This window comes from Arachis ipaensis, chromosome B3 (genome assembly GCF_059453495.1).
Source record: "Arachis ipaensis isolate K30076 ecotype BB chromosome B3, ASM5945349v1, whole genome shotgun sequence".
Classification (NCBI taxonomy): Eukaryota; Viridiplantae; Streptophyta; class Magnoliopsida; order Fabales; family Fabaceae; genus Arachis; species Arachis ipaensis.
Genome location: NC_142438.1, coordinates 133,129,030 through 133,153,485, shown reverse-complemented (window position 1 = coordinate 133,153,485; position 24,456 = coordinate 133,129,030). Strand labels below are relative to the sequence as shown.

The 24,456-nt window shown below is 33.1% G+C and overlaps 3 protein-coding genes and 2 long non-coding RNA genes across 9 annotated transcripts; 4 read left to right on the top strand and 1 right to left on the bottom strand.

Moving 5' to 3' along the window:
- Positions 1 to 444: 444 nt before the first annotated feature.
- Positions 445 to 3,683, top strand: LOC148572499 (uncharacterized). The gene is made up of 2 exons (XR_015907324.1): positions 445 to 900; positions 3,304 to 3,683. It is a non-coding gene; the product is annotated as an uncharacterized LOC148572499 (long non-coding RNA).
- Positions 3,684 to 4,772: 1,089 nt separating this feature from the next.
- On the top strand, positions 4,773 to 8,044 carry LOC107622876 (uncharacterized). Its single transcript, XR_015907325.1, has 2 exons — positions 4,773 to 5,261; positions 7,665 to 8,044. It is a non-coding gene; the product is annotated as an uncharacterized LOC107622876 (long non-coding RNA).
- Positions 8,045 to 13,254: 5,210 nt separating this feature from the next.
- On the top strand, positions 13,255 to 16,322 carry LOC107634678 (uncharacterized). Its single transcript, XM_016338105.3, has 3 exons — positions 13,255 to 13,792; positions 15,460 to 15,621; positions 15,777 to 16,322. The coding sequence occupies exons 1-3, from the start codon at positions 13,769 to 13,771 to the stop codon at positions 16,041 to 16,043; spliced, it is 453 nt and encodes a 150-aa protein (XP_016193591.1). The 5' UTR covers positions 13,255 to 13,768; the 3' UTR covers positions 16,044 to 16,322.
- An 836-nt stretch (positions 16,323 to 17,158) lies between these two features.
- On the top strand, positions 17,159 to 19,907 carry LOC107631201 (protein NUCLEAR FUSION DEFECTIVE 6, mitochondrial-like). Of its 5 annotated transcripts, XR_001618515.3 has the most exons (5): positions 17,159 to 17,381; positions 17,477 to 17,601; positions 18,570 to 18,639; positions 19,350 to 19,394; positions 19,538 to 19,903. XR_001618515.3 is itself a non-coding variant. In XM_016334566.3 (4 exons), the coding sequence occupies exons 1-3, from the start codon at positions 17,242 to 17,244 to the stop codon at positions 19,355 to 19,357; spliced, it is 273 nt and encodes a 90-aa protein (XP_016190052.1). In that variant the 5' UTR covers positions 17,159 to 17,241; the 3' UTR covers positions 19,358 to 19,394; positions 19,538 to 19,901. The 5 variants fall into 5 exon arrangements, 3 of the variants coding, with proteins under 3 accessions (XP_016190052.1, XP_016190053.1, XP_016190051.1); XR_015907661.1 differs by lacking the exon at positions 19,350 to 19,394 and having other exon boundaries at positions 19,538 to 19,907; XM_016334566.3 differs by lacking the exon at positions 18,570 to 18,639 and having other exon boundaries at positions 19,538 to 19,901.
- Positions 19,908 to 20,280: 373 nt separating this feature from the next.
- On the bottom strand, positions 20,281 to 21,927 carry LOC107631203 (uncharacterized protein At4g28440). The gene is made up of 2 exons (XM_016334568.3): positions 21,503 to 21,927; positions 20,281 to 20,739 (listed from the first exon to the last, which is right to left on the bottom strand). The coding sequence occupies exons 1-2, from the start codon at positions 21,747 to 21,749 to the stop codon at positions 20,549 to 20,551; spliced, it is 438 nt and encodes a 145-aa protein (XP_016190054.1). The 5' UTR covers positions 21,750 to 21,927; the 3' UTR covers positions 20,281 to 20,548.
- Positions 21,928 to 24,456: the final 2,529 nt, after the last annotated feature.

Sequence of the window (24,456 nt, the reverse complement as noted above, 5' to 3'; positions counted from 1 at the left end):
TAATAATAACATCATTTTAAAGTGATGTTTTATTTTCAATATATATAATATTTAATTGTAGAAAATCTACTATTTTTTATACTATTAGATTAGACATATTTATATTTAATTTATTTAATTACTTAATTAGAATTAATTATATTAAAAAATTATATTAAGATTATGGTAGATTAATTATAACACCCCGATTTTTCACAGAGTTAATCTCAGAAATTCTGTAATCAGAAATTCGATAAATATCCGAAAATCACCTCACCATAAAATAATAAGGTGGACTTAGACTTGATAAGTGAAAAGAACAGTATAGATATATCATTAAGATTTGTGAAGTATGAACCAACACACATTAAACCGTTTTTTTTTTTCCGATTCAACCAGACCATAAGCATATGCATCATCAGAAATCTAACCATGATTAAAGCCCTAATCTTCTTCATTCTTCCTGTGATGACCGAAACAGAGAGAAGCCTTCCCCCAACCAAGGTTACACCTCTTGGTTTCCTCATATGATAATGGGATTTAGTTAGGTGTTCTCTGGAGGAAGAACCACGTAACTCTCTTCACTACCTCACCCCACTTCTTCTTCTCCTATTTATACGCCCACCGCTTCTATTGGGTCTCCCCTTTTCAACGTAAGAAACAGAAGGCAGCAAAGAGAGGGAGAGAGAGAGCAGAACCAAGACGGAAAGAAGGAGAGACAGGACAAGTTCCTCCACTTTTTCTTCTACTTATATGAGTGCTTGCTTCATCTGGGTCATCACAGACACACACAAATAGAAGAAAGAAAAGAATGAAACGGAGTTGAGGGAGAAGGGAGGAGTGACCGAAACTTCAATTTTGTGTGGCTAGGATTTTTAATTCAAGGAAGAAGCACAAACAGAATTTTGAACTTCAAAAGAGGTAAGGGTTTGAGTGTTTAGAAGGATATGTTTGTGACTGAATGATGGTGCTGTGGGTGGATTGTAGGTTTGATAATGTTATTTGGGGTTTTAAGTTGCTATGTGCAGAATTTACTTGAAGGCTAAAGGCCATGTTTTATGATTGAATTAGTTGGTAGTATAAGTTGTTGTGCTTGAGATGGGTTCTGTTATAACTAACCCAGTTGGATGATGCTGAATGATGATTTATTATGTGAATGAATGATAGAAAGTACATGTGGAAATTCTGTTTTTAACATGATGCAGAAAAATGAATGTTCACTTGTGTATAAGCACTTGAAAACTTGGAAAATATTGACTCTGGATTTTTGGGACTGCGCTAATCACTCTAGCAACTTTGGTTAGTCACAAGAAAGTTGAAATTATGATTTTAGAGGAGTTTTAGGCTTAAATATAAGATTTGGTATGTGAGGTTGTTGGAATTACTTGATGCGGAATTTCTGCATATTTGGCAGTGACTTAAAATAAATTCTGGTAATAGTCCGAACCACCTTTTTGGATAAAATTATTTTTCTGTAAAACTTAGGTGTGTCTTGAATGTGCTATAAAAATTTCAAGGGATTTGGCCAAGTGGTTTAAAAGATATAAATTTTTGAAAACAGTAGCTGCTGCAGAATTTTTCTGGTTTTTCTAGTTCTACAGTGTCAATTTCAAACTACTGGAACTTTTGTTTTACTTAACATTTTGAGTTGATTTTAAAGGGATTTTAGAGGTCTGTAAGTCTATTTTAAATGAGTAAAATTTCAGGTCCATAGCTATTTTGTAGAGTTAGTTATGCCTCTTGGAAGCTGGGCTGTTCGCAGGAACTTCAGAACTCATTTAAAGAAACAGGGCAGCCTTTCCAATTGACATTTAATTAACCAAACAAGGTGATATGAACCTGAAACTTGTTGATTATAAAAATTAGGGGTGTTGAGTATAATCTTACAAAAATTTAGGAGCAACGGATTAGAATTGAAATTATTATGAATTTTATAAAAACACTGCTGCCTGCTGTTTTTCTGAATCTTTACAAGTGCAGTAGCAGAATTTTAAAATCTTGTATAAAATTCAATTCTAATCCAAATGTAGTAAACTATAATTCAAATTAAAGGTTAGGATCTCTAGAGTTACTTTGATAAGAGAGATAGTCCGTGCGTAGGCTTTCACAACATAAAAACCACATAACAAGATAGCAAGGTGCTGTTCCTACAAACCTAGAATAACAGTCTCGGTTTTTCCTCAATAGCTGGAGATAGACTGCCCAGAAAAATATGATTTCTAGACCTTTAGAAACTTGAGTTTAATACGAACATGTGGACATAAAATTTGTGCGAGTCCGAGTCCGTTTGTGATATTAATCGTTAGATAGAAAACCGGTCGCCAAAAGGGTATTAGGCTAAACAAGCTAAGAAGTGAATAAGAATGCAAGTTACCCCTAGAAAGGTTAAAGTTAAAAGGGTGATGCGGAGGTATGCTTAGTAATATGGTGATGTGGAGGTATGCTTAGTTATGTGGTGATGCGGAGGTATGTATATTTATAAGGTGATGTGGAGGCATGATGAAAAGACAGGAAATAAGAAACAATGAATGAAAAGGATAGTTGGATGTTATTTGTTGACTGGGCCTTTGTGCCAAACTGCTAATGCAGAAGTGCCCGCCTGACTGATAGCCTAAGATTGCTAATGCAGGAATGTCTGCCTAATTGATAGCATATTGTATGTTGAACGGGCCTTTGTGCCAAATTGCTAATGCGAAAGGGCCCGCCTAACGGATAGCCTGAGATTGCTAATGCGGGAATGTTCGCCTAATTGATAGCACTGTTTCTTACTGTGATACACATTATTATGATGAGGCCTAATTGACACGGGTAACCGTGATGCCAAGGTGTCTAATTGACACAGTAAAGAAACCATATTCGGGGTTCACTCCGAGTAACGTCGGGTTGCGGGTAGACAACCGACGCATGAGCTCATGGCCTGCACTAGGAACAGGCATGCATCATAAATTGTTTGCACATTTGATTGTGATTGTTTACTGTTCATTCTTTCTGCGATGTGCATCTGCTTCTTGTTAATTCTCTATTTTCTGATTCTTGTCTATATATTAATATTATGACGTAACTTTCTCAAAGCTTAGAATAAGGTAATAGAGTTAGGAATAATAATCATAGAGAATAGCGTGAGAACGGCATTCATCCCAAAGAAAGATGCCAAGAAAGAGTTATGTCAGAGCCCACGATACGGGAGTAGCCGAGAGACTTAGTAAGCGAGTTATTACGATAGAGCCAAAACTCTAGGTTTCACGAGAGAGATGCGCTTTCACGATGTCACCTTACTGGGAACCATATAGGTTCTCACCCCTTCCTTTTTTCCTTCCCCCACAGATGGAAGATCCAGACTTGATCGCCGTCACAGGAGTTATATTCAGAGAGGTACCAGAGGAGCACGTGTTGTCGGACTCTGCAGGAGATGCTCGAAACTAGTCTTGAGCTGATGGTTGCAAACTTGTGCCTCGACGGTGGAAAGAATGTACGATAGATGGTATTCATTCCTTAGACTTTGCTTTCCCTCACTTCTGTAGCATTTTTGAGGGATAGGACTTGATATTTCCTTTTCTTTTAGCCCGGGTACCAGCTTAGGGGTTTTCTATATGAACTAGGTATCTGGAAAGTTGTCAGTTATATATATATATATCTATCTAAGCGTGTCAAGTTTGTATGAACGCTTTTCTGTGATCTTATTGCTAAATTTAATTTTGCTGTTAGTCTGGTATTTATTTTATATTGTATATCTCCGAAGATGTTCATGGTTTTGTTAATAGGTTTGTTAAAACAACTATATGATAAAAATAAGTTAACATACGCGATCCTGTTAGTACGAAAGGCTCATATGTAGTAAATATTATCGAGTCTAGAGTTTTATAGGGCTACCGGGAAGTAACACCCGACGACTGGCAGTGATCCGGACCTGTCGGAAATTGGATTGTTACAACTTGGTATCAGAGCAGTTCGTTCCTAATAGAGCCTGGGAATGGACTGACTATGCTTCGTTGCATACTCTGCTTTTTGTTTTCTCATGCTATTAGGTATCTTCATTGATGCATTCAGCATGATCGTCTGCGAGCGCTTGTTCAGGAATTATTCATACTTGACCTGATATGTTAAGGCTGATCACCTTGATGTTGATTGTTGGGAATGAATAAGACCTCAATGATTGCGAGTGGATAAATTTATCGATATAGGATTTCTCACAACACCTGCGATTATCAGATAGACCGCCATCATAAAATTTTAAAACGCCGATGACCATATTTGTGTGGCGTGCTGCTGCTGTACTTAGAAGTACGGTTGATTGTTAAACGTTGGGATATAAATAGTACGAGAATGGTAACGATGAATCCAAGATGACCCGATGTGAGTGATTCGCAGTGCAAGCACGGTGACACGAGGTACGAATGTGGAGAGTTTTCATCGATTTCGTTTATGAACACCTTTAAGATCAAACATTTCCTTGCGTAAGACAGTTGTTGAGATAGTTAAGATAGGATCTTTTGTGGTTTTATAACCCTTAAGAAACACTCGAAGTTTCGAGGGCGAAACTTTTTGTAAGGTGGGTGGGATATAACACCCCGATTTTCCACAGAGTTAATCTCAAAAATTCTGTGATGAGAAATTCGATAAATATCCGAGAATCACCTCACCATAAAATAATAAGGTGGACTTAGACTTGATAAGTGAAAAGAACAGTATAGATATATCATTAAGATTTGTGAAGTATGAACCAACACACATTAAACCATTTTTTTTTCCGGTTCAACCAGACCATAAGCATATGCATCATCAGAAATCTAACCATGATTAAAGCCCTAATCTTCTTCATTCTTCATGTGATGACCGAAACAGAGAGAAGCCTTCCCCCAACCAAGGTTACACCTCTTGGTTTCCTCATATGATAATGGGATTTAGTTAGGTGTTCTCTGGAGGAAGAACCACGTAACTCTCTTCACTACCTCACCCCACTTCTTCTTCTCCTATTTATATGCCCACCGCTTCTATTGGGTCTCCCCTTTTCAACGTAAGAAACAGAAGGCAGCAAAGAGAGGGAGAGAGAGAGCAGAACCAAGACGGAAAGAAGGAGAGACAGGACAAGTTCCTCCACTTTTTCTTCTACTTATATGAGTGCTTGCTTCATCTGGGTCATCACAGACACACACAAATAGAAGAAAGAAAAGAATGAAACGGAGTTGAGGGAGAAGGGAGGAGTGACCGAAACTTCAATTTTGTGTGGCTAGGATTTTTAATTCAAGGAAGAAGCACAAACAGAATTTTGAACTTCAAAAGAGGTAAGGGTTTGAGTGTTTAGAAGGATATGTTTGTGACTGATTGATGGTGCTGTGGGTGAATTGTAGGTTTGATAATGTTATTTGGGGTTTTAAGTTGCTATGTGCAGAATTTACTTGAAGGCTAAAGGCCATGTTTTATGATTGAATTAGTTGGTAGTATAAGTTGTTGTGCTTGAGATGGGTTCTGTTATAACTAACCCAGTTGGATGATGCTGAATGATGATTTATTATGTGAATGAATGATAGAAAGTACATGTGGAAATTCTGTTTTTAACATGATGCAGAAAAATGAATGTTCACTTGTGTATAAGCACTTGAAAACTTGGAAAATATTGACTCTGGATTTTTGGGACTGCGCTAATCATTCTAGCAACTTTGGTTAGTCACAAAAAAGTTGAAATTATGATTTTAGGGGAGTTTTAGGCTTAAATATAAGATTTGGTATGTGAGGTTGTTGGAATTACTTGATGCAGAATTTCTGCATATTTGGCAGTGACTTAAAATAATGTCTGGTAATAGTTCGAACCACCTTTTTAGATAAAATTATTTTTCTGTAAAACTTAGGTGTGTCTTGAATGTGCCATAAAAATTTCAAGGGATTTGGCCAAGTGGTTTAAAAGATATAAATTTTTGAAGACAGTAGCTGCTGCAGAATTTTTCTGGTTTTTCTAGTTCTGCAGTGTCAATTTCAAACTACTGGAACTTTTGTTTTACTTAACATTTTGAGTTGATTCCAAAGGGATTTTAGAGGTCTGTAAGTCTATTTTAAATGAGTAAAATTTCAGGTCCATAGCTATTTTGTAGAGTTAGTTATGCCTCTTGGAAGCTGGACTGTTCGCAGGAACTTCAGAACTCATTTAAAGAAACAGGGCAGCCTTTCCAATTGACATTTAATTAACCAAACAAGGTGATATGAACCTGAAACTTGTTGATTATAAAAATTAGGGGTGTTGAGTATAATCTTACAAAAATTTAGGAGCAACGGATTAGAATTGAAATTATTATGAATTTTATAAAAACACTGCTGCCTGCTGTTTTTCTGAATCTTTACAAGTGCAGTAGCAGAATTTTAAAATCTTGTATAAAATTCAATTCTAATCCAAATGTAGTAAACTATAATTTAAATTAAAGGTTAGGATCTCTAGAGTTACTTTGATAAGAGAGATAGTCCGTGCGTAGGCTTTCACAATATAAAAACCACATAACAAGATAGCAAGGTGCTGTTCCTACAAACCTAGAATAACAGTCTCGGTTTTTCCTCAATAGCTGGAGATAGACTGCCCAGAAAAATATGATTTCTAGACCTTTAGAAACTTGAGTTTAATACGAACATGTGGACATAAAATTTGTGCGAGTCCGAGTCCGTTTGTGATATTAATCGTTAGATAGAAAACCGGTCGCCAAAAGGGTATTAGGCTAAACAAGCTAAGAAGTGAATAAGAATGCAAGTTACCCCTAGAAAGGTTAAAGTTAAAAGGGTGATGCGGAGGTATGCTTAGTAATATGGTGATGTGGAGGTATGCTTAGTTATGTGGTGATGCGGAGGTATGTATATTTATAAGGTGATGTGGAGGCATGATGAAAAGACAGGAAATAAGAAACAATGAATGAAAAGGATAGTTGGATGTTATTTGTTGACTGGGCCTTTGTGCCAAACTGCTAATGCAGAAGTGCCCGCCTGACTGATAGCCTAAGATTGCTAATGCGGGAATGTCTGCCTAATTGATAGCATATTGTATGTTGAACGGGCCTTTGTGCCAAATTGCTAATGCGAAAGGGCCCGCCTAACGGATAGCCTGAGATTGCTAATGCGGGAATGTTCGCCTAATTGATAGCACTGTTTCTTACTGTGATACACATTATTATGATGAGGCCTAATTGACACGGGTAACCGTGATGCCAAGGTGTCTAATTGACACAGTAAAAAAACCATATTCGGGGTTCACTCCGAGTAACGTCGGGTTGCGGGTAGACAACCGACGCATGAGCTCATGGCCTGCACTAGGAACAGGCATGCATCATAAATTGTTTGCACATTTGATTGTGATTGTTTACTGTTCATTCTTTCTGCGATGTGCATCTGCTTCTTGTTAATTCTCTATTTTCTGATTCTTGTCTATATATTAATATTATGACGTAACTTTCTCAAAGCTTAGAATAAGGTAATAGAGTTAGGAATAATAATCATAGAGAATAGCGTGAGAACGGCATTCATCCCAAAGAAAGATGCCAAGAAAGAGTTATGTCAGAGCCCACGATACGGGAGTAGCCGAGAGACTTAGTAAGCGAGTTATTACGATAGAGCCAAAACTCTAGGTTTCACGAGAGAGATGCGCTTTCACGATGTCACCTTACTGGGAACCATATAGGTTCTCACCCCTTCCTTTTTTCCTTCCCCCACAGATGGAAGATCCAGACTTGATCGCCGTCACAGGAGTTATATTCAGAGAGGTACCAGAGGAGCACGTGTTGTCGGACTCTGCAGGAGATGCTCGAAACTAGTCTTGAGCTGATGGTTGCAAACTTGTGCCTCGACGGTGGAAAGAATGTACGATAGATGGTATTCATTCCTTAGACTTTGCTTTCCCTCACTTCTGTAGCATTTTTGAGGGATAGGACTTGATATTTCCTTTTCTTTTAGCCCGGGTACCAGCTTAGGGGTTTTCTATATGAACTAGGTATCTGGAAAGTTGTCAGTTATATATATATATATCTATCTAAGCGTGTCAAGTTTGTATGAACGCTTTTCTGTGATCTTATTGCTAAATTTAATTTTGCTGTTAGTCTGGTATTTATTTTATATTGTATATCTCCGAAGATGTTCATGGTTTTGTTAATAGGTTTGTTAAAACAACTATATGATAAAAATAAGTTAACATACGCGATCCCGTTAGTACGAAAGGCTCATATGTAGTAAATATTATCGAGTCTAGAGTTTTATAGGGCTACCGGGAAGTAACACCCGACGACTGGCAGTGATTCGGACCTGTCGGAAATTGGGTTGTTACATTAATTATATTATTATTATTAATTAATTATATTAAAAGATTAAGATTATGATGGATTGTTATTATTTTATTATTTTTTATTCTTTTATTCTATTATTCTATGTGTTTATTTCTATAAATCTTGCTAAATTAAATTAGATATTGTATATCTTCTTTTTATTCCTCTTTTATATATACGTAAAATTTATTAAATTATTTTTCTTTTGTCTAATAATTTTGTTTCTCTTCTATTTATATCTCTTTCCTTCAATATTTTATTAGTTCTTTTTTTTTTAATTTTTCTTTAATTTATGTATTTGTTCTTATTACATCTAATAATTTTTATTTATGTATAATATACATTCTTATATATGTTATAAAAATATGATTTGATCCATTAACTTGTTAATTTTTTTAAAAAAATCTAAAGCTAAAGCACAAAAATATATTTATGGATATTTTACTTTTTTAACTAAAAAATATAATATTTTTTGCCATATTTTTTTAAAATTTTAAGTTAAATATGAATATTAATTTTTGAAATAGAATAAATATATTTTAAATTTTTTGCATCTAAAAATAATATTCTATCAATGTTAGAATTATTTAGATGGATAAGTAATAGTGAATATAAAATTATTTAGGATGGATAGAATTAAATACATCTTTTTATTGAAAATACAAATTTAAAAATATTATATTCAATTCTCAATAGTCAACCTCTCGTGGAACCATTGTATGTTCAAAAGATTTTTGAATAATTAAATAATTTTAGGTATATAATTGTTTGTAAAAATTTAATTAATTCAATATATTTATTGTCGTTGATTAAAAAAAGTAAATTGAAATGATAATTTAATATTTTTATACTCTTAAAATATTATTTATTTATTTTTTTAGCATTCTTTATCATCCAATGATCACATTAATATAATTTAATTTAATAAAATTATTTATCATCATTTGATTAAATAAAAATTTTATTTTATCTGAAAATTTTAGGATTTCTCAACTTCAAGATCATCTATGTTAAATTATTAAGAAATATAACTGAGAGCGCAGAAGCGTTCCTTCATTTGAGAGCATAATTGAGATCAGAGAGCTTGGCTCTTGCGGTTCTTTGATCTTCGTCAACCAAAACCTTCTACATCCCTGATAGGGCTGAATCACAACTCCACTGTGGAAAAAGAGCTACGGAGGCGAGTGTGATGTGTTGGAGACCAAAATCTTGAAGTGATTATTTATATTTGAGTGTGACACTCATTAAACCCTAAAACTCAAATAAAATAGTATCTATGGTTATAATCTCATTTATTCAAATCAAAAGTAATAATAACTTATTTAATTCAATATTTATGACAATAAATAAGATCACTGTTATATAAGTCATTTAATGTGAAATTACTTAATTTGCGATTATAATTAATATATGTATTGCCCATAAATATATTAAGAAATAATAATTTCCTAACAATCATCTACTTGGACTATACATATATATTTTCCTGAGATAATCACATCTTATCAATTTTATGCGCACATCTGAATGTTATATTTTCTTGATTACTTTAATAATTTGGTCTGCCTCATATATTAGTTATGAAATTACCACAGCTTTTATCACATTAGTGTCGCAATGAAACCACGATGATCACCATGCTAAAATACTCAACTACATAGATCAAATTTAGATGAGAAAATTCAAAAATTACATGCAAAAATGATCTCATGCATGCCTATTTTTAACTGGTCCAACTTGAATAAAATTCTATTTTATCCAGTGACAGACTCAAATGAAACTGTAACGGCAATGCCCGAGCTTATAGCGACGGCGACTAAGTGATGAGTTTGTGGAAGAAGAAAAGAAGAACTTAACAGACTCACAATGAGAGAGAGAGAGAGAGAGAGAGAGAGAGAGAGAGAGAGAGAGAGAGAGAGAGAGGAATTTACCCAGAGAAAGATGGCGACGAGCTCAACAGCAACGGTAACGGTATAAGCAGCGATGACGGGAACTATGAGATTTCTTTTTAATATAATTAAAAGGCAATTAGCAAGACATTCATCTTTAATCAATATTTATAACTAAATAAATTCTCTCATTTGTAGTAGTTGAAACAGAGAGAATTAATACCAAACAAATCAAGAATGACAGTCACAAGAAGAAAAAGAATCCATTTTATGGGATTTGAAAAATTTTATTTAAGTAAAAAATATTAGTTATAATATCTTTTTTAAAATTTTTTAATATTATTAGTTACTTTTTAGATATTACAAATTATTAATATTTGTCACCAAAAAAAAAAATTATTAATATTTAGGTTAGACTGAATTTTTATTTATACTAGAGTACTAGACTAAATACTAAATAAATTCTTTAAAAAATTAAATCATACTTAATAACTTATTACTATTAACTTTTTTTTAAAAAATGCTGGGGTCCGAGGCCTCCACTCGCTCTCCGTATATTCGTCCTTGATTTTATGTATTATTCCATACAGAGTACGAAAACATACACTAGTATCATATAAAAAATAACTATGTTACGTGTATATCAAAATTAGCCACACAATATAAAATACATATTAGAATATAAATACATATTAAAAATAAATTAAATTCACACCTCATATATTTATACACAAATATATTGGTGACTAATTTTAATAACCGATTTTAGTGTGCCAATAATATTTTTAATAAAAAAATGTAGTGAACTCTATCATCTTTTGCATATATATATATATATATCACTGCACTAGTTATTACTTGTGGCTTTTTTATATAAATAAATATTCAAAAAACATTAATTCCAAAAATATGCACCGCATCAATTTATTCCATAAATACCCATGGCCAACTCAAAGCTGGCGCCTGCGAAATGGAATTCCAAGTCAAGACAGGTGTGGTGCCCACGAAATAGGCCTGACAGCACCAGGTTCACCTCTGGAGCGAAGCCCACGAAATGGTAGTGCAGCCATTTAGTGGCTGACGTCCGCGAAATGAGGATACAGGGGCGGTCACATGGCACTTAACATTATTTTCAATCCCATGAGTTTTTTTTTGTTGTGTTTTTACTAGTGTTTCTCTTTTATTCTCCTAATAAAATTTTTGTAAGATCATGGGATACTATTCCAAAATCTGATATTGATATGATTGAATTGGCTCTTAATTTGGAGTACTTGAAAGCTGAATTTTTTTTGTATGGAACCGAAAGTTATTTTTTAACTATCAATCAGCCAACTAGATAAGTAAAAATTAAAGGTTTGCATTTTAAATTTTTATAATAGGGAAGGAAAGAGAAAATTAAAAAAAATCTAATTTTAATTTAGGTATATAAAATTAATTAGTTCTCAATCTTTTCTTATTAATATATTAGAAAAATTTAATTCATTATTTTGTATAGATTGTGATTATTGTGTCTTTATTATTGTGAGTATTGCAATCATTCTAAGAGAAAAACATATTTAAATTTATAAATCAAGAAATTTTGCAAAATAAAAAAAAAAAGCTATCGTAAATATATGGTTAAAATTTGTTCATCCAGTAAAAAGAGAAAAACATTCTTGACTCAATTATTAATTATTATAAAATACTACTTGAGAGTAATTAAAATAGAAAAAATCTTAGGATAGAACTAATATTTTTATTAAAATTTAGTCAATATTTAATTATAAAAAAATGTATAATCTCATATTATTAAATATAATTTTATATTATTAAAAATATTAATGATAATTAATTGATAATTACAAATTATAAAATATGTTTGACGTCTTAGTTAATATGAAAGTACTTAATTTAAGTTTGGTTGCAGGGCCGTAAAGAGCACGGTGAGAGGATTCTCAAGGCCATTGTTGAATATAAGCTCAGAAATATTTGAAGAAATAATAAATAATGCATTTGGTAAAACCGTAAAAGGCTGAAGCCACCATTTGATCCCTATGCTAATGACTTAAACTATTTAATTGCATCTTATGTGATTCCTTATATTGGTCTCAATGGTTATGTTGGTGCCAACCCACTTGAGGTGCTCCACTTCGTGCGCGCCAGGCTTGGAATGAGGCATTTCGCGGACGCCAGCCACTAAATGGCTACGCTACCATTTCGTGAGCGCTGCTCCAGAGGTGAACTTAGTGCTGTCAGGCCCATTTCGCGGGCACTACACCTGTCTTACTTGGAACTCCATTTCGCATGCGCCAACTTTGAGTTGGCCCTGCGTATTTGTGGAATAAATTTATGCGATGCATATTTTTGGAATTAATATTTTTTAAATATTTATTTATATAAAAAAGCTTATTATTTGTTATTCAAAATGAATGATGATGAATATTTTGAAAATAGACATTAATAAAATTTTAAAATATGCAATTATTTTGATATAACATAAACTATACATAGTCATATGGCAGGGAAAACAAATATCTAGAATGCAATTGGCTTCTCCTCCCTCAGCCACCAAGCAAGTACCCATCAAGATTAAAACGCATGAACCAAGTTGCGGCTCTCACTCACATTCACACATGCACTACTTAGTACTTACATTCACATACTTACAAAGGTATTGATTGGAAGATGAAACATACAGGAGGTTATTTTGGACTCTTGAAAATATCAAAGTTGCTGAAAAGTTTACATTCTTGCAAACCAATTAAAATTTATAGCCAGGGATATCAAATTAGACTTATATATATGTCTGTTTCTATGATTCCGATCCCTTTCAACGTAATAAATTTTTAATGCTTGTTGACTAATGAAAAAAATAAAAGGGATTTATGTATGTGTGTATAACACTAACCACACACCCAACAAGCAATAGACACACAATAATGACAAAAGAATTAAATTATATATAAGACTCGATCTTAACGTTTTGCTAGCTAGAATAGAAAGAAAATATTTTTGTTATTGTCTTTCTTATCCCTGCAAATCATATAACAATCAGGTAAGTATTCTAAATGCTATTAATTAACCGACAATTAGGATAAATTATATCCAAATGCTTTTAGAGATACTTCTAGAAACAGCAAAGGTACAATGAATTCAGCGAAATAACAGTATAATGCAACTAAACTTCACAACGAGACATTATTATAAGTTTCTATTTTATTTCAAAGATATTTATCAATCATCACAATCCTCTTTTAACGGCAAGGCCACAACATTATTTAACATTTGATTATATGTACCCTACATTACATAATTTTTTTTGCTTTCCTTAGAATTATTATATATTATTATTGGATGTCATCTTGTTCTTGTTCTTCTTCTTCTTCTTTATATTTGGAAACTAAGATAGACCAAGAGAGAGAGCATAGATCTAGCAGGTGAGGTGGGACCCATGGTATTAATGTTTAAGGAGAAGAATACTAGTTACTACTTACTAGTTAGGAGACACGTAAATGCTCCATTGGTTTTTGTCAGTATACACAAAATTCTTTCAATTATTTTTTTTTGTTTCTGTGATCATCATTTTTCTATCAACTAATTCTCCCAACTGGACGGCTTGAGCCCAGAGTCAGCATGCTTTCAGTTTCAGAATCAGAGGTAACAACAATAATTCACAAATTATACTCATTCTCTCTCTCTCACCCTATATATATGCCTTCTTTTGCCATCCATTTTTTTCCAGCAAGTTTATTAGATCATGTATATCATTATTGTATAGATGTGTCGGTGAAAGAAGATAATGACATTTATTTTCTGTGGTGCTACTGATGAATATATATGTCAAATATGTTTTGGACTGTATGAGGTGTTTATACTGGAATTGCAATTGAAGTTCTGTGTTATATGTGTACCTCTTGTTAAGTAGTCTCTTTAATGAATACCTACCTATGCTCTTATTGTTATCTTTCTATCTGCAAGTGAAATTTTGCATTTTCCAGATGGACTGGCATGAATAAATGAGTATACTGTGAAATTTAATTTGTACTTTCCAGATGGACTGACATTAAAGGATAGACCCATTTGTGTCTCAATTAGGACCATAATGACGAGTGGTTGTTCAATCGGTGGCCTCTGAAATTAACATTTCATTAAAACCCTTCAATGTTTTTTGTCTGAACTTTATTGTAACAATGTGGTTACTGATGTAGATTACTCCTCATAGTGTAACATATGAGAAGTGGATCCAATTGAAGTTGTATCAGAGGTGTTGTGCATTTCTATTTCTTCATAATTTCTCATAATCATTAATCACGTCTAACCTAATAAGAAGTTGCACTAAAACTGCAGATCCATTTGATACATTTCTAGCACAGCATGTCAAATTTAGATGATGTAGAAACATTTTCACTAAAATGTCTCTCTCACTGGAACTATTATCTGTAAAACCATTCTCCTCTTACATAATGATATCTAATAAGTGATGGAAGTCTAACAATGGCACATGATGTGGGCCAAATTCGAAACAGGAAGGAACAATATAAAATACAAATAAAGTTTTGAGATGCAATAGCAATCATAAGAGTGAAAAATAGATCTGGAAAATAAATATCTAGATATATATGAGCTCATAAGAACCACCGAATCGTAAGCACATATAGATATGTTTTTTCTACAACTCTATTTGCCTCCAAAATTGAATATGAATCCGACAGTGTAATCTCCATTAGTTTCTATCAGTCTTATTCCCTTAAATAATTAATGCTGGTAGAAATAGGATATCATATCTAACAAGAAATGGAGCATATTTTAATTTGTTGTATCAAACAACCAGCCCTGTAGACTTGAAATCTAGCAGATGTATCATGGTAGGGTTGGTGTGAGGGTCCTTAAGATGAGTTTAGTAACATGGATTAATAAGTGACAATTGAAAAAAAAAAAAAAAAGTGGCCAGAAAAAGTTATCTGAATTTTAGAATCCGATGGCACAGTATCCTGCTAACCTCATCTCTGTTGAAGGTTCTTTTTCTGCACATAGCAAGGAACTAGCTAGCACCATAAGGTGGACAGTAGTAGAATTGGGAATTCAAAATCAATGTACATCTTTGGGGAGAAAATTCCATGAATAGAAGTTGACTATATAGTGTTGGAGATGCCAAATTCTTTTGGGAATTCTTGTGACTAATCTGCTGATGTATGCTTTTACCCTTTTCTAAATGCAATATAATACATGTATGTTTTGCTTGCTAACCTTTGATTAAGACTTATTTTAAAGTTGAAGTAATTTGTAATAATGTTGATATTGTTTTCATTGCCACATACTTTCAGAATGATGAGATGCCCAATGGATGGCCACTGGGTCTTGGGTTTTTGAATATAAAGCTTAGAGTTACAGAGGCACCCGCAGCTGCACCGGTGGAGCCTTTCTCATCGACGCAGATGCCATCCACCAGCTTCTCCTCATTCTCATCCTCTAACCTTGATACTGAGGTAAAATGAACCAAATCTACTTTTGTCCCCTTTTTGTATTGAAATATATACACCAAGTTAATTAGTCTCCAAAGACACCAATATAAGAATGTATCGAGAATTAAGCAAAAGAATTGGTGTTTATAACTGCTTTTTCTTGCATTGGAAACCAGCAGTCAACAGCATCTTTCTTCCAAGACAAGAGTGTATCCCTTGGGCGTCTTATAGGAATAAGAGGAGGGGAGAGAGGACGATTGTACTTGCCAAACACGCTGAGGTTTGAAGACACTACTGAGAAGAAAACATTAGGAGATGCTTCTTGTTCTGATTCATCTAACTCAAAGGTACAAGAAGTGGATGTGTCTGGAGGCATTTGCATACCCACATTACTTGATGTCCTGCTCAGAATCAGCACCAAAACTAAGAGAACTTCAAGGAACTAGCTACTACCTACCATATGACTATGATGCCGTCACACTAAAGAATTTAACTAGTGATTTTCATCCCATTTTTCTTGAATGGTCCATTTGATCTTTCACAACTCTATTGTAACTTAGTTATATTTCAGATTATGGGGATTATACATAATAATAAAAGAATTGGGGTTGAGTGTATTTCCACATTGATTTTATTTCTTCTTTTTATAAGCATGAAAAATAAGCTGCTTTGGATTATTGTTTGTGATCCTTCAACTAAAAACATGGGAGTTTATTGCAAGACAATATCTGTCAGGATGTGACATAATAAATAAATAAAAAATTTAAGTTATTTATTTGGTTTTATGGTTATTTTTAAGTATATATATACATTTATTTATGGTTGCTGCATGCACAAAATTTGAACCCTTATTCCTTAGCATTTGGTTAAGTAGACGAGCTATGAAGCATGGAGACTTCGTTGAGTTGCCGTGTCCGCGTATCGGACACATTTTGGACACGACATTTACCGACACTCGTCCGATATGCGTGTCTATTGTGTCTAATCGTGTCTTAATAAAAAATAAAAAATTCTTCTCCAGATACGTCTGGACACATCTAAATACCATCACGTGTCAGCGTGTCCAGTCTTATTCTTAACATATATTTTTAAAATAAATTTAGATATAATATATATTATTATTTACTAAAATAAAAAATATTTTAAATACTTGATATAATTAAAATAAGACATTAAAAATAATTAAAAATTTTAATTTATATTTTAATATTAATAAAATATCAAAATATCATTACGATTTATCTAAAAAATACTTTATATTTTATATGTATGCGTGTCCTCGTGTCATATAAGATTTTAAAATTCGCGTGTCGGCATATCTCGTGTCGTGTCCCGTGTCCGTGTCAGTGTCCGTGCATCATAGCAGACGAGTGAATTCATCACTCGAAAACCCATATTAGTTATTTTTAAGTATATGTTATTGGAGAAATAAAATTTTAATTTTTTTATAATCCAAAACTTGACACTTAAGCAACCCAAACAGCTACTAGTGCTTTTTTTTTACGGTGAACTTACTATATACTTGTCAATAGTACTATGAAACCCAAAGCGTAAAGCCCAAAGAGAAATAAAATAAAAAAGAATAGGAACAAGGAAGCAAAAGAGCAGCTGATTTGGTGAATCTCGCCGTCTCCGTAAGTAAAGATGTCAGCCGTCGCCTCCCGCTGTTTCCTGCGTTCTGCCGCATCACGAACGGTGAGCTTTGCCGCCGGTGGCAAGTCAAGACCCACCCGGTCTCCGTTTCGGGTGCCGACGCAAAGTTCACTCTCTAACCGCATTTTCAGGTAACACTCCCTAACTAACTCTCAAGTCTACTAAATGTAAGACAAGTTAGACAACACTAACATTTGTATTTTCCCCCCCGAAATTTGCGGCAAAGGTCGCCGCCGCCGGCAATGAGTTGCTGCGTTGAATCGATGCAGCCGTATCACATGGCCACGGCTTCCGCATTGCTGACTTCGATGCTCTCCGCTTGCCCCCGCTCTTATGGTTGGACTCATGAAGGTATTCCTTCATTCATTGCTTTGCCTGCATTATTTGAAACCATGCCAATTCTTGTTGTTCATGACTGCAAATCTTTTGATGATATTCAACTTTTGTGTTGCAAGCTATGGTGTGATGATCTATTGTGGCTTTATGTTGGTCTTATGTACTAGGACCTAATTGTGATGATCACCAAGTGTTTGATTTTATGTCATTTACTAAGTACTGACTTGATTGTGTTGCTCTTAACCATTTTGGATCAAAAGGAAAGGGTTCTGTGACTTTACTTTTTTGGTGCATATTGAAAACTTCTACATTTTTTCCTTGTAGTATTTAGGCATATTTTTCAACTGGGCACTTCCATGCTCTCACAATGAAACCATGCATATTCTTTCCCCTCTGTAGGGCAACAGAAGACTAGATGAAGATCGAGCATGCATCACTGATGCTGTCACTTGGATTTGTTTCAAATTTTTTGTTTTCAAGTATTGAGAAATGTCTCTTTTTTATATTAGATTAGAGAGCAGGATTTTTAAATTGAATGTAAATTAAAGTGATGATCACATTCTCACAAAATGGATCCACTGCCCTGGTCATATAAATTGGTCTTGCAACATCTTATAGAGAGAACATTTTTTGGTGAACTATAGAGAGAACCTTTGCCCTTAGCAGAGTTACTATGGATTTCAGATGAAAATTGTCACCCTAGTCTAGTTCATTAATAATGTTTTGAAATCAATTTGCAGTGATATAGGTTGTTTATTTTGGAAAGTAGGATAGCTTTTAAGAATTTTCTAGCTGCTGGCATGTCAAGCTTTTGATTATTTTGTACGTATATGACCTCTGGATATATTGAGTAATTGTTTTAGCGAGAGATACTGAGTAATCATATTTATGGATTCACGACATTTGATTTGAACTGGACCACACTGAATGAATTTTTAGAGATAACAATATGGAGACCATACTGATTGATTGTATTCATTCAGATTGCAATGATGATCTATGATGAATGACAGAGGGTTCGAGAAAAGTCTATATAGATGAGCTCTAAATAAGGTGGTTAAGTAAAAATTCTTTTTCTTCTTTCTTTTCATTTACTGTTGGTAATTTAGATGACCATAAATCTTTGGAAAGAAGAAAACTTTATATAATTCTGGATACTATTGCTTGTCGTGCACATAGCACTTGTGCTGACACATTTTTAGAGGCAAACACAATATATTACAGCCATCAGGAGTACACATCTTGTTAGAGTTGCACTGATGTCTTTTTGGAATATGTTACCAGTAATTTTTCGTGCCTAACTGCAGCCAATGAATGAATTTTTAACAAGATTCATAATTCAATTAGTCCTTCTGGATTTTAGATTCCATGATCTGTCCAATTTTAAGTAAAAGCATCAATGTTCGTAGCATTGTCAAGCTTACCATCATTTTCAGATACCAAAATGATGCAGCATCTGTTTGTTGCAATGTAATCTTGAGACTAACCTCAATGAATGTTCTCTGCGTGTTGTTTCTATGTGTCTCTTGTACTTGGGCGCTAGTTTTTTAACAAGATAGAGGTAGATTTTCATTGCGCAGCTGCAATCCTGGTGTCCCTTGATGAAGTACATAGTAAGACATAAAACTTTTTGACTTCATCATATATCGTAAAGTGAAAAATGTGTTTAAAGGTTTGTTTTTGTTTGCTGCAACTTGATGTTTTTCTACATTGTTTCTGCTGGTGCTATATTCCGTCTTGACCCTGGTTGTTTCCTTGTATAGGGTCGTGATCATTTGCTCTTTGGCTTTATGCTTGGGACTTGCCGTGTAATGTTTCGTTATTTCCACTTGCTTTGTTTTCCTTAAATAGCTTTTATTATTTGACGAGTTATATACCTAAGTAATATGATCAGTATATAGGGTGTTAAGAGTATAGATTTCTTCATGCTTATCCTCTTGATGCATTGTAGATGGATGATTGTTGTTTGTGAATGAGGTGCACGCTACATTCCATGGATTTCAGTTGTTTTCTGCTTGGCCCCGTGTGATAATTCCAACACCTTTTTGTGCAAATGTGCTAGCGTCCACAGCAGGGTACCGTGCTAGAAACGACTGCAATTTTATTATTAAACTTATTTTAGTTTATTTACAATATTTTATGTCACCCTATTCTTACAGATGATTTCATTACTATTATTAACGAGTCTATTATGGTAACTACCGGAACCAGCATAATCAATTAATCTTTTAATAAAAGGGAAATGATTGTACCATGTTTTGGTTGAGTCAGTGTTAAATTGATAATCAGATGGTACATATTGTGTAGATCTGATATGACGAGTTGAAGCATGGGTGACAGGTATTATAACAAAATTAGGATGCAGATGAGTGATAGCATTTTTTGCCATTGGCATTTTGAGTTAAAAATATGCTCATTTAAATTAAGTTCCTTAAATATATTGGATATTAGTATCTCTAGATTCGGTTTTGACGCAATTTTTTTTAAAAAAAAAATCCTACTTATGCTTGTTTTCCAACAAAAATATTACTTTATGCAAACAACTCTCAATACTGAGATTCTGCGAGTACCTGAGAGGCCGAGACTCAGAGCAGCTGAATGTTTTAGGTAACCGAGAATTGAATGTCAATAACGGAATAGTCACTGGCTTGCAAGTACACCCAAATAATAAAAATAAAAACACATGGAAACGAATATGGGGAATAACATATTCATATAAACAAAATATCATACTTTTCTCCATTGGATACAGCAGATAATAGCAAATCTTAGTGTTGAGACAATACTATCCAAGTGACTTAAGCTTAGCCCTAAGAAATGTCAAACATGTTAAAGGGAAATACCGCCTAAATACAAGTAAGAACGTATACCAGTCCAATCCATCACCAGTTATGTTTCACCTTCCCAGTATCCATTGTGCAATAAACAAATCATAAAGCCATGTTTGCACTCTTCAGCAGAATCATTCCTCAACCACGTTCACCAATTCATATTCGACCAGAGATAGGTTGTTATCCTCTTTAACTGCAAATTTTGCTGGTTCAGTTACCTCAATGCGGCCCCATTTGTCGACAGCCAGCCTCATTGATCCCTTAAACATGTCTATCTTTGCGTTTCGGAGAATCACCGTAGTATCTGGCTTCATCAATTCAACTGCAATAAGAGGTAAGGGAAAGAAGTTACTTCTTGCATGGCATGAACAAAAGCTTGTTCTACAGGTATATCATGCATCAACAAAAGCTAATCAGTGGTAACGTGCATAAAATGAAATCTTTTGAGAGTTAAAACTACCCACACATCATTGTCAATAAGATCAATATATGAAATACAAGATCTTCCAATACGATAAAGGACTATAGATGAGATAAATGAAAAGGCACAAAAAAACCAAGATCCCGGTAACCAAATGGGCAATGGCAGTAAAACAAGCATATGAGCTAATAAGAACTCAAAGGCAGAAAGACTAATAGCTGGTTGTACTTGAAAAATGATCACCTCCAAATCAATGTTATTTTTCATTTTTTGTTTTACATAACTGAACCATGGATTGGATCCATCTAACACCCTTACAGTTGCAAGATAATTCACTATTGATCATCACCATTCCCAAACCCAACAAGTATACTAAGCAACATAAATACACAACAAAAACAGTTAAGGAATCCACTGTGTCTGTACTACAGCTTTAATCAAATCTTAAAGCAGATGAAGCCAGCTCAGCACATCCAAACGCGAAAGAGACTCCAATTAAGTAGGATTTTAGATTCCACGCAACCCAACCCAACAAAACAAGACAACATTCGGGATCTCCATTCCCAAGTGCATTACTAGATTCCAAACAAGGCACGTGCCCACATGGAAAGTTTACATTTTTACAATTGCAAAAAGGAGAATATAAGCAAAAAAGGGAATCTACCTTGATCGTTGCGAGCGGTGAAGAGGATGGTGCCGGTTTCGTCGCCGATGAGGCACTCTGCGATGAGAGTGGGGCGAAGGTTTTGGGAAGAGGAGGGTCTCCCTTTGTTCAAGACGGTGTTTGAAGACAACACCTTCGCCACCAAGGTGTGACCGTTGGTTCCCGGTTTCAGCTGATCCACTTTGGTGAACACTGGCTTCCTCTTCGCCGGTTTCTCCGCACTTCCCTGCTGCTGATTCGACGCCATTGATCAACGACAGTAACAAGCTTCCACTTTTTTATTTTGATTTTTACTTTCTGATGAAATCGATTGATGGGTTTCTCTCAGATACTGCAACACGAGACGGAGTGTATAATTGAAATGAAAGGCTTACCCTTTCTACATCAGTTGCTTATTTTTGCTCATAAATGTTTCTGTTGGAAATGATGCGACACGTCGTTTGAGTTTTACATCGAATCGCTAAACGTCACGTGACATCTAACTATATGTGAAAGTAGTTTCAATTCACAAGTGTTTTCTAAAAATATATATTAAGATTATTATTAATAAAAGCTGTAATAATTAATAATTTTAAACATATGACTTTTGAATTTTGATAAATCTATTTTAATAGTTCTATAATAGACCTAGTTCTTCTTGTTAAAGGCTAATTTTTTTAGTTATGGAAGTTTAAAATGTGTTATGCTCAATTATAGAAAAATAGTGTGTTTTTCATAGATATGGAGATAATTTTTTTTTAAATTGAAATTCAGAGGTTCAGTTTTGTTTTTGGAAACAAAACTTAGGGTTAGATTTGGGGTAATAGAGAAATTTGAGCCTTAGATTTGTGTAAGCTAAAATTTTTTTAAAGGATAAACAAATCGGTGGGTCAGTTTTGTGGAAAAAAATTATAAACCACAAATCTGACTCTCAGATTTGTGGTATAACAAAAAAAAAATTAAATACACAAAATTGTGCCTCAGTTTTGTGATTATCCATACATAAAAAACACACACCACTTCTCCACGTTATTTAAAAACACCACCAAAATTTCAATAATAAAAATAAAAAGTGTCTTGTTACAGCTTCGTGTAATTGTATCAGTAGGGTTTTGTTAATTGAGAAAAGACGTTTTATAGTATTTTTTTATTTAATAAGATATGTTTTTTCTTTATTATTTTTATTATTAAAGAGTGAAAATACAAAATATATATACGTATACAAAATATAATGTATATAATTTTTTTTAAATAGCTTTTTTTAAAATTTTTTAAATATGTCACAAAAATATTGAAAATTTTACATTTTTTAATAAAGACTTTTCGTATATTTATCAATAATACTTTATTTGTTTATTTATTTTATCCATTATTAAGAACTTTATAAAAACATCTTAAATAGTAAAATAGTAAATGGTTATTAATTTTTTTCTTAATGTAATAGGTTATTATTTTTTTTCTTAACGGACATATTATAGTATATAAGAGTATTTTATGAATGAAAAATGAGTTATTATTTATTTTATATATTTATACATATTATTTTGTATTTTTTTCATAAAATAATCAACTAAAAGATGGTGAAATTTTTTATATAATAATATAATCAAATTTTTTACACCAAATATTGTATATTTTAAAACATGAAACTTGTAGTATTAAATATGTGATTGTTTCGCTACTATTACCAACCATAAAATGAAGTATATAAAAATAATACAATAGATGCTAAATTGTGGTGATTTCTCACAATTTATACACTTTTCTATTTTTTAGGACTAACCACTAAAAATGTCTCTAAATTATTTAAACGTTGACAAAAATGTATTCAAATTTTACTATCGATAATAATGTCTTCAATTAATTTAAAAATATAACAAAAATATCTAACAATAAATATATTTTTTTAAAAAATATTTTAGAGATTGAATTTTGATATAATTTTTCACAAACATGATTATAAAAATAAGATATTATTATACTGAAAATTTGGTAATTTTTTGTTGAGTATATATATTTTTTATAATTTTTTTATTAACAACCAATAATACTTTTAAAAAATCACAAAACAATATATACTTAACAAAAAATTACCAAATTTTAAGAATAATAATATCTCATTTTTCTAATCATGCTTGCAAAAAATCGCATCAAAATTCAATCTCTAATGTATTTTTTGATAAATACATATTTAATATTAGATAATCTTACAAAAAAACTAACATTAAATATGTATTTCTTAAAAAATAAATTAGAGATTGAATTTTGATACAATTTTTTGCAAGTATTAAAAAAAATAAGATATTATTATCCTTAAAATTTGGTAATTTTTCGTTAAGTGTATATTTTTTTTTGTAATTTTTTTGTTAACAACTAATAATATTTTTAAAAAATCACAAAAAATATATATATACTTAGAAAAAAATCACCAAATTTTAAGAATAATAATATCTCATTTTTTGTAATTTTGTTTGCAAAAAATCACATCAAAATTCAATTTTTAAGGCATTTTTTGCAAATATATATTTACTGTTAGATATTTTTGTCGCGTTTTTAAATTATTTAAAAGTATTTTTGTCAATAATAAAATTCGAGTGCATTTTTATCAGCGTTTGAATAATTCGAAGGCATTAATTAACCCTTCAAGTTAAATCGTGGTGTCTTTTTACAATTTGTATATTCTTTTGTTCCAAACTAAATCATAGTATATAATTGTTCGGTAGGTCGGTTATCGGACGGTTCGGGTCAGGATTCGAAATGATGGAAGGGGCTCGTCTGGTCACGGTCTTCCGGTCCAGGAGGTGCGAGGTCCCGGATACTTCGCGTGGAAGAGAGGGGGGTGCCACCTGCAAAGACACTCCGACGCTCTTGTCAGATAATGTGCAGGCGGAAAAGGGGTGATGTAGAAAATGTGACGTACCTTGGGGGAAGAGCCAGTCTTCCCCTTATATACATGTCAGTAGTGGGCCCCTCTG

What these genes read in the sequence shown, in the direction of transcription:
- LOC107631201 (XM_016334565.3), top strand. Translation starts at nt 17,242, where the DNA reads ATGTCAGCCGTCGCCTCCCGCTGTTTCCTGCGTTCTGCCGCATCACGA. An exon ending in CTCTCTAACCGCATTTTCAG is followed by an intron (nt 17,382 to 17,476) that starts GTAACACTCCCT and finishes TTTGCGGCAAAG; the next exon opens with GTCGCCGCCGCCGGCAATGA. An exon ending in TTATGGTTGGACTCATGAAG is followed by an intron (nt 17,602 to 17,985) that starts GTATTCCTTCAT and finishes TCCCCTCTGTAG; the next exon opens with GGCAACAGAAGACTAGATGA.
- LOC107634678 (XM_016338105.3), top strand. Translation starts at nt 13,769, where the DNA reads ATGCTTTCAGTTTCAGAATCAGAG. An exon ending in TTTCAGTTTCAGAATCAGAG is followed by an intron (nt 13,793 to 15,459) that starts GTAACAACAATA and finishes ACATACTTTCAG; the next exon opens with AATGATGAGATGCCCAATGG. An exon ending in CCTCTAACCTTGATACTGAG is followed by an intron (nt 15,622 to 15,776) that starts GTAAAATGAACC and finishes GGAAACCAGCAG; the next exon opens with TCAACAGCATCTTTCTTCCA.
- LOC107631203 (XM_016334568.3), bottom strand. Translation starts at nt 21,749, where the DNA reads ATGGCGTCGAATCAGCAGCAGGGAAGTGCGGAGAAACCGGCGAAGAGG. An exon ending in CACCGCTCGCAACGATCAAG is followed by an intron (nt 20,740 to 21,502) that starts GTAGATTCCCTT and finishes CTCTTATTGCAG; the next exon opens with TTGAATTGATGAAGCCAGAT.